The 16338-nt window shown below is 49.1% G+C and overlaps 2 protein-coding genes across 3 annotated transcripts in view; one reads left to right on the top strand and one right to left on the bottom strand.

Annotated features, from left to right (window-relative positions):
- CDA (cytidine deaminase) overlaps positions 1–3538 on the bottom strand; it is a 37635-nt gene extending 34097 nt beyond the window's left edge. The window contains exon 1 of the mRNA XM_056542361.1: positions 3406–3538. The gene's annotated coding sequence lies outside the window, so the exon portion shown is untranslated. The remainder of the gene's footprint in view (positions 1–3405) is intronic.
- LOC130293548 (trypsin-3-like) lies at positions 2912–15042 on the top strand. Of its 2 annotated transcripts, none has more exons than XM_056542360.1 (5): positions 2912–2999; positions 7424–7586; positions 9453–9594; positions 10042–10308; positions 14638–15042. In XM_056542360.1, the coding sequence occupies exons 2-5, from the start codon at positions 7441–7443 to the stop codon at positions 14779–14781; spliced, it is 699 nt and encodes a 232-aa protein (XP_056398335.1). In that variant the 5' UTR covers positions 2912–2999; positions 7424–7440; the 3' UTR covers positions 14782–15042. The 2 variants fall into 2 exon arrangements, with proteins under 2 accessions (XP_056398335.1, XP_056398334.1); XM_056542359.1 differs by lacking the exon at positions 2912–2999 and adding an exon at positions 3237–3568.
- The last annotated feature ends 1296 nt before the right edge of the window (positions 15043–16338 follow it).

Genomic DNA, 16338 nt, shown 5'->3' with positions numbered 1-16338 from the left:
AGTACAGGATAAGTAATGTAATGTATGTACACAGTGATCTCACCAGCAGAATAGTGAGTGCAGCTCTGGAGTATAATACAGGACATAACTCAGGATCAGTACAGGATAAGTAATGTAATGTATGTACACAGTGACCTCACCAGCAGAATAGTGAGTACAGCTCTGGAGTATAATACAGGACATAACTCAGGATCAGTACAGGATAAGTAATGTAATGTATGTACACAGTGATCTCACCAGCAGAATAGTGAGTACAGCTCTGGAGTATAATACAGGATATAACTCAGGATCAGTACAGGATAAGTAATGTAATGTATGTACACAGTGACCTCACCAGCAGAATAGTGAGTACAGCTCTGGAGTATAATACAGGATATAACTCAGGATCAGTACAGGATAAGTAATGTAATGTATGTACACAGTGACCTCACCAGCAGAATAGTGAGTACAGTTCTGGGGTATAATTCAGGATCAGTACAGGATAAGTAATGTAATGTATGTACACAGTGATCTCACCAGCAGAATAGTGAGTACAGCTCTGGAGTATAATACAGGATATAACTCAGGATCAGCACAGGATAAATAATGTATGTACACAGTGACCTCACCAGCAGAATAGTGAGTACAGCTCTGGAGTATAATACAGGATATAACTCAGGATCAGTACAGGATAAGTAATGTAATGTATGTACACAGTGACCTCACCAGCAGAATAGTGAGTACAGCTCTGGAGTATAATTCAGGATATAACTCAGGATCAGTACAGGATAAGTCATGTAATGTATGTACACAGTGACCTCACCAGCAGAATAGTGAGTACAGCTCTGGAGTATAATACAGGATATAACTCAGGATCAGTACAGGATAAGTAATGTAATGTATGTACACAGTGACCTCACCAGCAGAATAGTGAGTACAGCTCTGGAGTATAATACAGTATATAACTCAGGATCAGTACAGGATAAGTAATGTAATGTATGTACACAGTGATCTCACCAGCAGAATAGTGAGTACAGCTCTGGGGTATAATACAGGATATAACTCAGGATCAGTACAGGATAAGTAATGTAATGTATGTACACAGTGACCTCACCAGCAGAATAGTGAGTACAGCTCTGGAGTATAATACAGGATATAACTCAGGATCAGTACAGGATAAGTAATGTAATGTATGTACACAGTGATCTCACCAGCAGAATAGTGAGTGCAGCTCTGGGGTATAATACAGGATATAACTCAGGATCAGTACAGGATAAGTAATGTAATGTATGTACACAGTGATCTCACCAGCAGAATAGTGAGTACAGCTCTGGGGTATAATACAGGATATAACTCAGGATCAGTACAGGATAAGTAATGTAATGTATGTACACAGTGACCTCACCAGCAGAATAGTGAGTACAGCTCTGGAGTATAATACAGGATATAACTCAGGATCAGTACAGGATAAGTGATGTAATGTATGTACACAGTGACCTCACCAGCAGAATAGTGAGTACAGCTCACTCCCCCCTCCCGTTTGTCATGCTGGGACTTGTAGTTGGATGACAGCTAGAGAACCCCAAGACGCTGACCTTTGCTTTATAGAGAATGATCCGGCACCCGCAGCGATCAGCACAGGGGGCGCATACTTTCAGGGGTCATAGGGTCGTGGTCATTGGCACGGAACACGTAAATAACAAAGTGTAAACCGCGGTTTAATCATCGGTGAACGTGACCGGAGTCCATTCTGGGTCACTGACCTGGTGGCAGAATCACCGGGGTCTCAGCATAAACCAGTAAGTGAGAAGTGACTGGGGGGGGGGGGTCACCAGCCTCTAGTGACACAATTATCTATAACTGGGCAGACTGCAAACTACAACACCCAGCATGCCCAGACAGCCAATCGCAGTTGCTCAGTACTACAATTCCCAGATTGTATTGTTCCCTCAGCTCCTAATCACAGACCCCCCCCCCCGCCTATTCCCCTCCCGCAGCCCTCCTGCTAGTTCACTGCCCAGAGCTGCTGCAGAACATCTCATTTCACAGTAGACTTTCGCACAGTCATCGAGGTTGCAGCAGCTGCTATATTCATTCCCTGTCTGCTCCTCTGCCTGTGGCATTGTTCAGGACAAGGCGGCTGTAATCTCAGCTCATTCTTCCCTATATGTCCTAATAAACATATATATATGTATAGGAAATGGGGATATAGCAGTAGGGGCTGGTCAGAGATGATGACATCACTCAGGGGGCGGAGCTAGAGATCAGAGACAAGATCCAACCAACAGCAGAGGATGATGGGACAGAGGGAGGAATCAGGGAGCTGCTGATACAACACCACAGTGACAATGAGAGGACTACACAACTTACTGTAAGTAAAAAGGGAGGAGCCAGGAGCTGCTGAGACAACACACCACACTGACAATGAGAGGGCTACACAACTCACTGTCAGTAAAAAGGGAGGAGCCAGAAGCTGCTGAGACAACACACCACACTGACAATGAGAGGGCTACACAACTCACTGTCAGTAAAAAGGGAGAAGCCAGAAGCTGCTGAGACAACACACCACACTGACAATGAGAGGACTACACAACTCACTGTCAGTAAAAAGGGAGAAGCCAGAAGCTGCTGAGACAACACACCACACTGACAATGAGAGGGCTACACAACCTCCTGTCAGGGGACAATGACCCCAAAACATGTTGAAGCCGGTACAATGTGTGATCTCATTATATATTAGTAAGTTATATATCTTGAGGTGATAGTTTTATTTTAATATATTTTTCTCATACTGGAACACCCCATAAAGTGGCCCAATAATTGTCCACAAACCAATATTCTCCTAAAAAAGCTAAAACTTATTTGCTTTAATATTCAGGTTTTGGATTGATGGAGATGTTCAGGTCCCCAATCATTTTCTGCACATTTTACCTCATGGACACTAGGTGGCGCAAGACTAAACACTCATAGCAGATCATCCTGCAGGCTACACTACAACTCCCAGCATGCCCTGACCGCCTGTAAGTCCACGATCTAGTATAAGGACCTTTATAGTGATTGTTGTATAATATTAACGAGTGTTCTGGGACTTGTAGTTCCTCCTCATCTGGTCCTTATGAAGCATCACTTAGGGGAGAGGTTACTCAGCTTTTCTGAACCCTGCAGCCTCATTAAATATCACTTTTTATCAGGGCAGATTTACTGTTCAGGATCCTGGGAAAGCTGAGTGACCGCCATGAAGGTCGTCACCCGTCCTCACAGGGTTAACAGATTCCCGGGGGGTGAGGATCCGGATACAGATGACAGTGCGGACGGCGTCTCATGTTATCCCGGCAGGTGCCAGCGAAACCAGAGACGCCCTGATGCCACCTATGGCTGCCGGGGGTAAGATGAGCCGCCTGCGCTGCCCCCTCTGTCCTCAGGTACCTCAGGGGACATAATAGTCCTTTCTACCCGCTGTCGTGTTGCCATGGTGACGGGGCAGGGAAGCGGGTACCAGCGCGGGGTTCTGTGGATCGCAGTCGGTATTTTAGGATGGACGGTCACCGGCTGCGGCTCCTGCTCATCCTGCACTTCTCCACATTGATCGGTGAGTCTCGCCGCGGCGCCGCAGTTATGGGGGCGACTGAACATCCGGGGGAACTGCGACAAATGATTCCATGGCTGCAATTTATGGAACACTCCAAATAGTAATCCCCATCATGTGACTGGGCTCCGCGGGGTTAAAGGTGTTATCCAGAAAAACAGAGCTAAACAGCGCCACTCCTGTCCTCAGGCTGCGTGTGGTATTACAGCTCAGCTCCTCTTAACTGTTGTAATACTGCACACTACCTGAGGACAGGGGCGGCGCTGTTATAGGAAGAAGAAACTGGGGGTATTATTGGGGGCAGGGGCAGACCACTGTGGGGAATATTGGGGGGACCACTGTGGGTATTATTAAGGGGACACTCCACTGTATTATTGGGGGCTCCACTGTGGGTATTATTGGGGGGACACTCCACTGTATTATTGGGGGCTCCACTGTGGGTATTATTAAGGGGACACTCAACTGTATTATTGGGGGCTCCACTGTGGGTATTATTAAGGGGACACTCAACTGTATTATTGGGGGCTCCACTGTGGGTATTATTAAGGGGACACTCCACTGTATTATTGGGGGCTCCACTGTGGGTATTATTGGGGGGACACTCCGCTGTATTATTGGGGGCTCCACTGTGGGTATTATTAAGGGGACACTCCACTGTATTATTGGGGGCTCCACTGTGGGTATTATTGGGGGGACACTCCGCTGTATTATTGGGGGCTCCACTGTGGGTATTATTAAGGGGACACTCCACTGTATTATTGGGGGCTCCACTGTGGGTATTATTGGGGGGACACTCCACTGTATTATTGGGGGCTCCACTGTGGGTATTATTAAGGGGACACTCCACTGTATTATTGGGGGCTCCACTGTGGGTATTATTGGGGGGACACTCCACTGTATTATTGGGGGCTCCACTGTGGGTATTATTGGGGGGACACTCCACTGTATTATTGGGGGCTCCACTGTGGGTATTATTGGGGGGACACTCGACTGTATTATTGGGGGCTCCACTGTGGGTATTATTGGGGGGCACTCAACTGTGGGTATTGGGGGGGGGGCTCCACTGTGGGTATTATTGGGGGGCTTCACTGTGGGTAATGTTGGGGGGGCTCCACTGTGGGTATTATTGGGGGGCTCCACTGTGGGTAATGTTGGGGGGGCTCCACTGTGGATATTTTTGGGGGGCTCCACTGTGGGTAATATTGGGGGGGCTCCACTATGGGTATTTTAGGGGGGCTTCACTGTGGGTATTATTGGGGGGGGGCACCACTGTGGGTATAATTGGGAGGCTCCATTGTGGGTATTATTGGGGGGCTCCACTGTATTATTGGGGGGGCTCCATTGTATTATTGGGGGGGGGGGGAGCTCCACTGTATTATTGGGGGGGGGGGGGGCTCCACTGTATTATTGGGGGGCACCACTGTATTATTGGGGGGGCACCACTGTATTATTGGGGGGGGGCTCCACTGTATTATTGGGGGGCTCCAATGTAGGTATTATTGGGGGGGCACCACTGTAGGTATTATTGGGGGGGCACCACTGTAGGTATTATTGGGGGGGCACCACTGTAGGTATTATTGGGGGGCTCCACTGTAGGTATTATTGGGGGGGCACCACTGTAGGTATTATTGGGGGGCTCCACTGTAGGTATTATTGGGGGGGCACCACTGTAGGTATTATTGGGGGGGCACCACTGTAGGTATTATTGGGGGGCGCTCATGGACCCCACATTTGATCACATCCTTATGATTCTGTATGAGCAGTGATGGAGGATTATATATAATGTGTGACATGGTGACTGATCCTTGGGGGTCTCGTCTATAATACTGAGGGGTCTTCTTTACAGATTTCTCTGTTGATACATTTGCGGGATTTTGATTGGTTTTCCCGTCTATAATTGTCGCACAGAACGTCGCAGTCTAAATATTTTTATTCATCGGAGCCGAATTTATCAATAACGACTTTTGAGCGAAGATTCGCATCGGCCTAAAGTGCTGAGACCGCGCGGGAGCCGAATCACATACAGTCCAATCCGGAGTCCGCGAGACTTTACATAAATGAGGCACAAAATAGACTCGCGCCCTGTAGGTTTATATTGATGCGGAAATAGAAAACGTAAATAAATCTCCTCAAATGTAACAGTCCATTATTAACCCCTCCCTCACCTGCAGTACAGCCCATTATTAACCCCTCCCTCACCTGCAGTACAGCCCATTATTAACCCCTCCCTCACCTGCAGTACAGCCCATTATTAACCCCTCCCTCACCTACAGTACAGTCCATTATTAACCCCTCCCTCACCTGCAGTACAGTCCATTATTAACCCCTCCCTCACCTGCAGTACAGCCCATTATTAACCCCTCCCTCACCTGCAGTACAGCCCATTATTAACCCCTCCCTCACCTGCAGTACAGTCCATTATTAACCCCTCCCTCACCTGCAGTACAGCCCATTATTAACCCCTCCCTCACCTGCAGTACAGCCCATTATTAACCCCTCCCTCACCTGCAGTACAGCCCATTATTAACCCCTCCCTCACCTGCAGTACAGCCCATTATTAACCCCTCCCTCACCTGCAGTACAGTCCATTATTAACCCCTCCCTCACCTGCAGTACAGCCCATTATTAACCCCTCCCTCACCTGCAGTACAGCCCATTATTAACCCCTCCCTCACCTGCAGTACAGTCCATCATTAACCCCTCCCTCACCTGCAGTACAGTCCATTATTAACCCCTCCCTCACCTGCAGTACAGTCCATCATTAACCCCTCCCTCACCTGCAGTACAGCCCATTATTAACCCCTCCCTCACCTGCAGTACAGTCCATCATTAACCCCTCCCTCACCTGCAGTACAGTCCATTATTAACCCCTCCCTCACCTGCAGTACAGTCCATTATTAACCCCTCCCTCACCTGCAGTACAGTCCATTATTAACCCCTCCCTCACCTGCAGTAGAGTCCATTATTAACCCCTCCCTCACCTGCAGTACAGTCCATTATTAACCCCTCCCTCACCTGCAGTACAGTCCATTATTAACCCCTCCCTCACCTGCAGTACAGTCCATTATTAACCCCTCCCTCACCTACAGTACAGTCCATTGTTAACCCCTCCCTCAACTGCAGTACAGTCCATCATTAACCCCTCCCTTCCCTGTGCAGTGGTGAAGGCAGACTTCCAGGAACACAGGACTGAACTCCGCTCGGCGCCTTCACTTCCAGGAATCTTGAGCTTCGGAGAATCTGTAATGGGGGATGGGGAGGGATCGGTGAAGGAATGGTACAAAGTTCCAAAACTGCAGCTTCTAAAATAAATGCGTCATGAGACAAAAATCATAAAAATACCCCCCCCCCCATACAGTCCATTTATCAACGTCATGGAAATTTGTGCACATTTTTATTTTTCATTTGCGAAGTTTTTTTTCTGGGTGGTCTAGTGTCTAGTTTTATGAATTTCGCCCACAACATAATAAATTGCGTGAATTTACAATACACAGATCGATGATCTTACCAGATCCTAAGATCCAGGGGGGAGATTATACTTGCGCAATTTTTTATGCGGATGTGATATGCCCCAAATCTACTAAGCCACGCCCCCTCCAAGTGACGACGCGAGCGCAAACTGCAAAAAACTTGTGCAAAAATGATGAGAAATAATGCGTCCGGATTTCCAAACTATAACCACTCAGTACATGCAAAAATAATACACAAAATTGCGCAAAAGCAACAATGAATACCCCTAACGCTAGAAGGTTTAAGAACATTTAATTATCCAATAAACGGATTGCGTATGACACCTACATTTGGATTGTCAGCTCTCTGGACGAGGCCTTGATTAACCATTTTTACGTTTTTTTTTAGGTGCGGGGCAGAGGAGCATGCCGCGAATTATTGGGGGGTACTCGGTGTCGCCCTATTCTACACGCTACCTGGTGTCTCTGAAGAGGAATACGGGCCTGCACTTCTGCGGGGGGTCCCTGGTCAGCAGGTTCTGGGTCCTGACGGCCGCCCACTGCAAGATCGAGTAAGTAGAGAGGAGGCAACATGGCTGCACCTGCAAGTCACCCTCCATACTCCAATCACATCCAAAGCTGCAGATCTGCATCTCTTATCTCTCTACTGCCCCCTGCTGGTGGAATGTCTATATAGAGCAGTGTTTACCAACCAGGGTGCCTCCAGGTGTTGCAAAACTACAACTCCCAGCATGCCTGGACAGCCTTTGGCTGTCCAGGCATGCTGGGAGTTGTAGTTTTGCAACACCTGGAGGCACCCTGGTTGGGAAACACTGGTATAGAGCATATAAGAGCTTCTATACAATGAAGCAAACACATCTCCTATAGTGCAGTGCATTATGGGATGACATCTAGGGCTGGGTTCACACCTGATGGTCGCCACCTCCAAATATTGGACATAGTAGCGCCGCACGTTACGTTATTTTGTCCTGTGAAACGCTGGTGACCACTGATGATCCTGTAGAATGCAGCTTTGGATGTGACTAGAGTATAAGACACAATGTGACGGTATGTGCTGCAGAGAAAAGCACAGATAGTACGTGTGAACGTGCGCTTAGTCAATGGGACTTTGAATTTCAGGGGTTAATTTTTATGGCAAATTCCACACGAAAGGAAATTCTGCAAGGGTGTGAGCATACCCAAAGACAGTATTTCCCAACTAGTGCCCCTCCAGCTGTTGCAAAACTACAACTCCCAGCATGCCCAGACAGCCGCTGGCTGTCCGGGCATGCTGGGAGTTGTAGTTTTGCAACAGCTTGAGGCACCTTAGTTTGGAAACGCTGCATCAAACACTGTGATTTTCTGTGGGTCAGACTAGTGATCACATGACCCAGTTACAGTAATAAAATGCATTGGTGCAACGGCTGTCTGGGCATGCTGGGAGTTGTAGTTTTGCAACAGCTGGAGGCACCTTAGTTTGGAAACAATGCATTAAGCACTGCAATATGGACTGGTGATCACATGACCCAGTTACAGTATTAAAATGCATTGATGCAACGTCTGTCTGGGCATGCTGGAAGTTGTAGTTTTGCAAGAGCTGGAGGCACCTTAGTTGGGAAACACTGCATTAAGCACTGTGATTTTCTGTGGGTCAGGCTGGTGATCACATGACCCAGTTACAGGAATAAAATGCATTGATTTAACGGCTGTCCGGGCATGCTGGGAGTTGTAGTTTTGCAACAGCTGGAGGCACCTTAATTGGGAAACAATGCATTAAGCACTGTGATTTTCTGTGGGTCAGATTGGTGATCTCATGACCCAGTTACAATAATAAAATGCATTGATGAAACGGCTGTCCGGGCATGCTGGGAGTTGTAGTTTTGCAACAGCTGGAGGAAACAATGCATTAAACATGGTGATTTTCTGTGGGTCAGACTGGTGATCACATGACCCCTTTAGAGCAATAAAATGCATTGATGCAACCTGGGCATGCTGGGAGTTGTAGTTTTGCAACAGCTGGAGGCACCTTAGTTTGGAAACACTGCATTAGGCACTGCGATTTTCTGTGGGTCAGACTGGTGATCACATGACCCAGTAAAAAAAAAATCACATGATGAAAAACATCACGTTAATGAGAAACACTGCAGGGGATAAAAAAACAAAAACAAAACAAAGGCATCAAAGGAAAATAACGCCAGGATTAAAACTCCTATAAAAAGAATAAAAATGTTGGGGCGCAACATCGGACGCCGTTCACATGCTGCAGATCTGCTGCGGATTTTGGTTTAAGCGAGGAAGCCCGGAACGTGTTCTGCAGCGGATCAGCAGAGTGTGAACGCGGCCGGACACAAGATGCGCACAGTGTATTCGGATATTATATGAATATTACGAGCGACACGCTGGCCCCGCCTCTAATCTTATCCGTAACGTCTCCAAAGGCAGAACCAGATGTTGGTCGTGGCCGGAGAATATTCCTTGTCCGTCTTCGAAGGAACGGAGCAGATCTTCCGCCCGGCGAAGCTGGTGTGTCACCCAGAATACAGCTCCGCCTCCAAGAACGCCGACATCATGCTGATCAAGGTGAGTGACGTGGGGGAGGCGGGGTTTGATTGTGATGTCATCACCAAAGGCGTAACAACATAGTGCTGTCCGGACATGCTGGGAGTTGTAGTTTTACAACAGCTGGAGGTCCACAGTTTGGAAAACACCGTTGTAGTGTATTGGAATTGCTAAACTACAACTCCCAGCATGCACAGACAGCCAGAGGCTGGAGGGCCACAGTCTGGAGACCACTGCCCTAGTGTTGCAGGTCTGAGATCAGCTTCTTAAAGGGGAACTCCACTGTCAGTGTAGGATTCCCATACAGCTCTGCCCCTATATAAAGCAGATGGGGTTGAGGTCAAACAGTCTTTCTTATGGAGTCGGAGTCAAAACGAGACAATTGAATCAGGATTAGTGAGATTTGTGGTTTCGGGCAGGGTTTCCCTTTATCATTTGCCTGACTCTGCCTCCCGTATTATTCTGCAGCTGAACCGCGCGGCCATGTATAACGCCTTCGTGTCTATAGTGCCGCTCCCGGCGCAGGGGGTCTCGCCGGCAGAGGGTCGCCTGTGTCAGGTGTCAGGTTGGGGTTACACCAGCACGGTCAGCGGTAAAGCTTCCGACACTCTGCGCAGCGTCCGACTGCCCATCGTCCCCCAAAGAAGGTGCAACAGCTCGGCCTCCTACTCCGGACACATCACCAAGAACATGATCTGCGCCGGGTACAACAGCGGAGGCAAGGACGCCTGCCAGGTGAGTGTCATACACAGCGCTGCCTGCAGGGGGCGACCAGGTGAGCGTCATACACAGCGCTGCCTGCAGGGGGCGACCAGGTGAGTGTCATACACAGCGCTGCCTGCAGGGGGCGGCATAGTCCTACAGAAAAAGCTGCCAGGTGAGTGTCATACACAGCGCTGCCTGCAGGGGGTGACCAGGTGAGTTTCATGCACAGCGCTGCCTGCAGGGGGCGACCAGGTGAGTGTCATACACAGCGCTGCCTGCAGGGGGCGACCAGGTGAGTGTCATACACAGCGCTGCCTGCAGGGGGCAAACAGGTGAGTGTCATACACAGCACTGCCTGCAGGGGGCGATCAGGTGAGTGTCATACACAGCGCTGCCTGCAGGGGGCGACCAGGTGAGTGTCATACACAGCGCTGCCTGCAGGGGGCGACCAGGTGAGTGTCATACACAGCGCTGCCTGCAGGGGGCGACATAGTCCTACAGAAAAAGCTGCCAGGTGAGTGTCATACACAGCGCTGCCTGCAGGGGGCGATCAGGTGAGTGTCATACACAGCGCTGCCTGCAGGGGGCGACCAGGTGAGTGTCATACACAATGCTGCCTGCAGGGGGCGACCAGGTGAGTGTCATACACAGCGCTGCCTGCAGGGGGCGACCAGGTGAGTGTCATACACAGCGCTGCCTGCAGGGGGCGACCAGGTGAGTGTCATACACAGCGCTGCCTGCAGGGGGCGACCAGGTGAGTGTCATACACAGCGCTGCCTGCAGGGGGCGACCAGGTGAGTGTCATACACAGCGCTGCCTGCAGGGGGCGACCAGGTGAGTGTCATACACAGCGCTGCCTGCAGGGGGCGACCAGGTGAGTGTCATACACAGCGCTGCCTGCAGGGGGCAAACAGGTGAGTGTCATACACAGCGCTGCCTGCAGGGGGCGACCAGGTGAGTGTCATACACAGCGCTGCCTGCAGGGGGCGACCAGGTGAGTGTCATACACAGCGCTGCCTGCAGGGGGTGATCAGGTGAGTGTCATACACAGCGCTGCCTGCAGGGGGCGACCAGGTGAGTGTCATACACAGCACTGCCTGCAGGGGGCGACCAGGGGAGTGTCATACACAGCGCTGCCTGCAGGGGGCGACCAGGGGAGTGTCATACACAGCGCTGCCTGCAGGGGGCGACCAGGTGAGTGTCATACACAGCGCTGCCTGCAGGGGGCGACCAGGTGAGTGTCATACACAGCGCTGCCTGCAGGGGGTGATCAGGTGAGTGTCATACACAGCGCTGCCTGCAGGGGGCGACCAGGTGAGTGTCATACACAGCACTGCCTGCAGGGGGCGACCAGGGGAGTGTCATACACAGCGCTGCCTGCAGGGGGCGACCAGGGGAGTGTCATACACAGCGCTGCCTGCAGGGGGCGACCAGGTGAGTGTCATACACAGCGCTGCCTGCAGGGGGCGACCAGGTGAGTGTCATACACAGCGCTGCCTGCAGGGGGCGACCAGGTGAGTGTCATACACAGCGCTGCCTGCAGGGGGCAAACAGGTGAGTGTCATACACAGCGCTGCCAGCAGAGGGCGACCAGGTGAGTGTCATACACAGCGCTGCCTGCAGGGGGCGACCAGGTGAGTGTCATACACAGCGCTGCCTGCAGGGGGTGATCAGGTGAGTGTCATACACAGCGCTGCCTGCAGGGGGCGACCAGGTGAGTGTCATACACAGCGCTGCCTGCAGGGGGCGACCAGGGGAGTGTCATACACAGCGCTGCCTGCAGGGGGCGACCAGGTGAGTGTCATACACAGCGCTGCCTGCAGGGGGTGATCAGGTGAGTGTCATACACAGCGCTGCCTGCAGGGGGCGACCAGGGGAGTGTCATACACAGCGCTGCCTGCAGGGGGCGACCAGGTGAGTGTCATACACAGCGCTGCCTGCAGGGGGCGACCAGGTGAGTGTCATACACAGCGCTGCCTGCAGGGGGCGACCAGGTGAGTGTCATACACAGCGCTGCCTGCAGGGGGCGACCAGGTGAGTGTCATACACAGCGCTGCCTGCAGGGGGCGACCAGGTGAGTGTCATACACAGCGCTGCCTGCAGGGGGCGACCAGGTGAGTGTCATACACAACGCTGCCTGCAGGGGGCGATCAGGTGAGTGTCATACACAGCGCTGCCTGCAGGGGGCGACCAGGTGAGTGTCATACACAGCGCTGCCTGCAGGGGGCGACCAGGTGAGTGTCATACACAGCGCTGCCTGCAGGGGGCGACCAGGTGAGTGTCATACACAGCGCTGCCTGCAGGGGGCGACCAGGTGAGTGTCATACACAGCGCTGCCTGCAGGGGGCGACCAGGTGAGTGTCATACACAGCGCTGCCTGCAGGGGGCGACCAGGTGAGTGTCATACACAACGCTGCCTGCAGGGGGCGACCAGGTGAGTGTCATACACAGCGCTGCCTGCAGGGGGCGACCAGGTGAGTGTCATACACAGTGCTGCCTGCAGGGGGCGACCAGGTGAGTGTCATACACAGCGCTGCCTGCAGGGGGCGACCAGGTGAGTGTCATACACAGCGCTGCCTGCAGGGGGCGACCTCGTCCTACAGAAAAAGCTTCAGATCTTTCTATTCTAGTTTTTTCTCTGTGTCGGCTCCTGGTTTGGGCTATAAATTCAGATCTAATACTGAGTGTGAACAGGGCCCGGGGGTCGCCCCCTCTCCGGTTGGCATCTTCTAGTGATGGGCGGTGATGACTGTAAATGACGCCACGTGTCCCCCCGATCCTACAGAAGGAATAAAGGAAGGGCCCACCCCAAATGTCATGTAGAATAAAGTATCTTTAATCAAATCTTTGTAAGGTTCCTGGTGAAAAGAGTCGTCCCTCCTAATAATACTGCCATAACACTACCCGTATAATACTGTCATATAGTGCCACATAACAGCGCCACCTACTGATCACATAACACAACCATATAGTGCCATATACTGATCACATAATACAGCCATATAGTGCCACATAACAGTGCTATATACTGATCACATAACACAGCTATATAGTACCACATAACAGTGCCATATACTGATCACATAACACAACCATATAGTGCCACATAACAGTGCCATATACTGATCACATAACACAGCTATATAGTACCACATAACAGTGCCATATACTGATCACATAACACAACCATATAGTACCACATAACAGTGCCATATACTGATCACATAACACAACCATATAGTACCACATAACAGTGCCATATACTGATCACATAACACAGCTATATAGTACCACATAACAGTGCCATATACTGATCACATAACACAACCATATAGTACCACATAACAGTGCCATATACTGATCACATAATACAGCCATATAGTGCCACATAACAGTGCCATATACTGATCACATAACACAACCATATAGTACCACATAACAGTGCCATATACTGATCACATAATACAGCTATATAGTGCCACATAACAGTGCTATATACTGATCACATAATACAGCCATATAGTACCACATAACAGTGCTATATACTGATCACATAATACAGCTATATAGTGCCACATAACAGTGCCATATACTGATCACATAACACAACCATATAGTACCACATAACAGTGCCATATACTGATCACATAATACAGCTATATAGTGCCACATAACAGTGCTATATACTGATCACATAATACAGCCATATAGTACCACATAACAGTGCCATATACTGATCACATAATACAGCCATATAGTGCCACATAACAGTGCCATATACTGATCACATAACACAACCATATAGTACCACATAACAGTGCCATATACTGATCACATAATACAGCTATATAGTGCCACATAACAGTGCTATATACTGATCACATAATACAGCCATATAGTACCACATAACAGTGCTATATACTGATCACATAATACAGCCATATAGTGCCACATAACAGTGCCATATACTGATCACATAACACAGCTATATAGTACCACATAACAGTGCCATATACTGATCACATAACACAACCATATAGTACCACATAACAGTGCCATATACTGATCACATAATACAGCTATATAGTGCCACATAACAGTGCCATATACTGATCACATAACACAACCATATAGTGCCACATAACAGTGCCATATACTGATCACATAATACAGCTATATAGTGCCACATAACAGTGCTATATACTGATCACATAATACAGCCATATAGTACCACATAACAGTGCTATATACTGATCATATAATACCGCCATGTAGTGCACAGTGATGATCATTACCACCATGCGGAGTATGTCGGGTCTGATCTCTACCTATAATGTGTCATTTGTCTCTTTGTTGCAGGGAGACTCCGGGGGCCCCCTGGTGTGTGATGGACGAGTATTTGGCGTCGTATCCTGGGGTCACAGCTGTGCGAACCCCAACTACCCCGGGGTGTATACAGCTGTGGCCAATTTCCAGAAGTGGATTTACAGGACAATATTTTAACCCCAGATCTGAGCTGCAGTTTTGTGACACAACCTCGGGGAGCCAAAATGGAGGCTGTGACCTCTGACCCCTCCCCCCATACTGACCATCACGCTGCAGTGGGGCATGGCGGGTGGACTGGTGCTGCATGGGGAATGTCCTCCATTTTATAACCATTGGGAGCAGATTCTTCTAGGTGCTGGGAACATGTATAGAAGAATTGTGGGGTTCATAGGTCAGGGGTGAAGTGTCAGCAGATTGTATCCGTGAATAAAGCGATAAACCATCCGCAGTCATGTGACTCACTGATATCCACCCAACAAATCAGTCAGATCCATGGGACCAGGCGCAATCCTCACAAAATTCTGTAGTGTGAACGGGGTCATAATACAGGAGCAAGAATGAAATGCGTCAGTATTACCTCAGTGTGAACGGGGTCATAATACAGGAGCAAGAATGAAATGCGTCAGTATTACCTCAGTGTGAACGGGGTTATAATACAGGAACAAGAATGAAATGCGTCAGTATTACCTCAGTGTGAACGGGGTCATAATACAGGAACAAGAATGAAATGCGTCAGTATTACCTCAGCGTGAACAGGGTCATAATACAGGAGCAAGAATGAAATGCGTCAGTATTACCTCAGTGTGAACAGGTTCATAATACAGGAAGAATGAAATGCGTCAGTATTACCTCAGTGTGAACAGGGTCATAATACAGGAGCAAGAATGAAATGCGTCAGTATTACCTCAGTGTGAACAGGGTCATAATACAGGAAGAATGAAATGCGTCAGTATTACCTCAGTGTGAACGGGGTTATAATACAGGAACAAGAATGAAATGCGTCAGTATTACCTCAGTGTGAACAGGGTTATAATACAGGAGCAAGAATGAAATGCATCAGTATTACCTCAGCGTGAACAGGGTCATAATACAGGAGCAAGAATGAAATGCGTCAGTATTACCTCAGCGTGAACAGGTTCATAATACAGGAAGAATGAAATGCGTCAGTATTACCTCAGTGTGAACAGGGTCATAATACAGGAGCAAGAATGAAATGCGTCAGTATTACCTCAGTGTGAACAGGGTCATAATACAGGAAGAATGAAATGCGTCAGTATTACCTCAGTGTGAACGGGGTTATAATACAGGAACAAGAATGAAATGCGTCAGTATTACCTCAGTGTGAACAGGGTCATAATACAGGAGCAAGAATGAAATGCGTCAGTATTACCTCAGTGTGAACGGGGTCATAATACAGGAACAAGAATGAAATGCGTCAGTATTACCTCAGTGTGAACGGGGTCATAATACAGTAACAGGAATGAAATGCGTCAGTATTACCTCAGCGTGAACAGGGTCATAATACAGGAGCAAGAATGAAATGCGTCAGTATTACCTCAGTGTGAACAGGGTCATAATACAGGAAGAATGAAATGCGTCAGTATTACCTCAGTGTGAACAGGGTCATAATACAGGAGCAAGAATGAAATGCGTCAGTATTACCTCAGTGTGAACGGGGTTATAATACAGGAACAAGAATGAAATGCGTCAGTATTACCTCAGTGTGAACGGGGT

This window comes from Hyla sarda, chromosome 10 (genome assembly GCF_029499605.1).
Source record: "Hyla sarda isolate aHylSar1 chromosome 10, aHylSar1.hap1, whole genome shotgun sequence".
Lineage (NCBI taxonomy): Eukaryota > Metazoa > Chordata > Amphibia > Anura > Hylidae > Hyla > Hyla sarda.
Note: the sequence above shows the minus strand (reverse complement) of the source record. Positions and strands in the feature narration are given on the sequence as shown.

Coding starts and splice junctions, on each gene's coding strand:
- LOC130293548 (XM_056542359.1), top strand. CDS start 3,514: ATGGACGGTCACCGGCTGCGGCTCCTGCTCATCCTGCACTTCTCCACA. Junction 7,587..9,452: donor GCCGCCCACTGCAAGATCGA/GTAAGTAGAGAG, acceptor ACGTCTCCAAAG/GCAGAACCAGATGTTGGTCG. Junction 10,309..14,637: donor GAGGCAAGGACGCCTGCCAG/GTGAGTGTCATA, acceptor TCTTTGTTGCAG/GGAGACTCCGGGGGCCCCCT.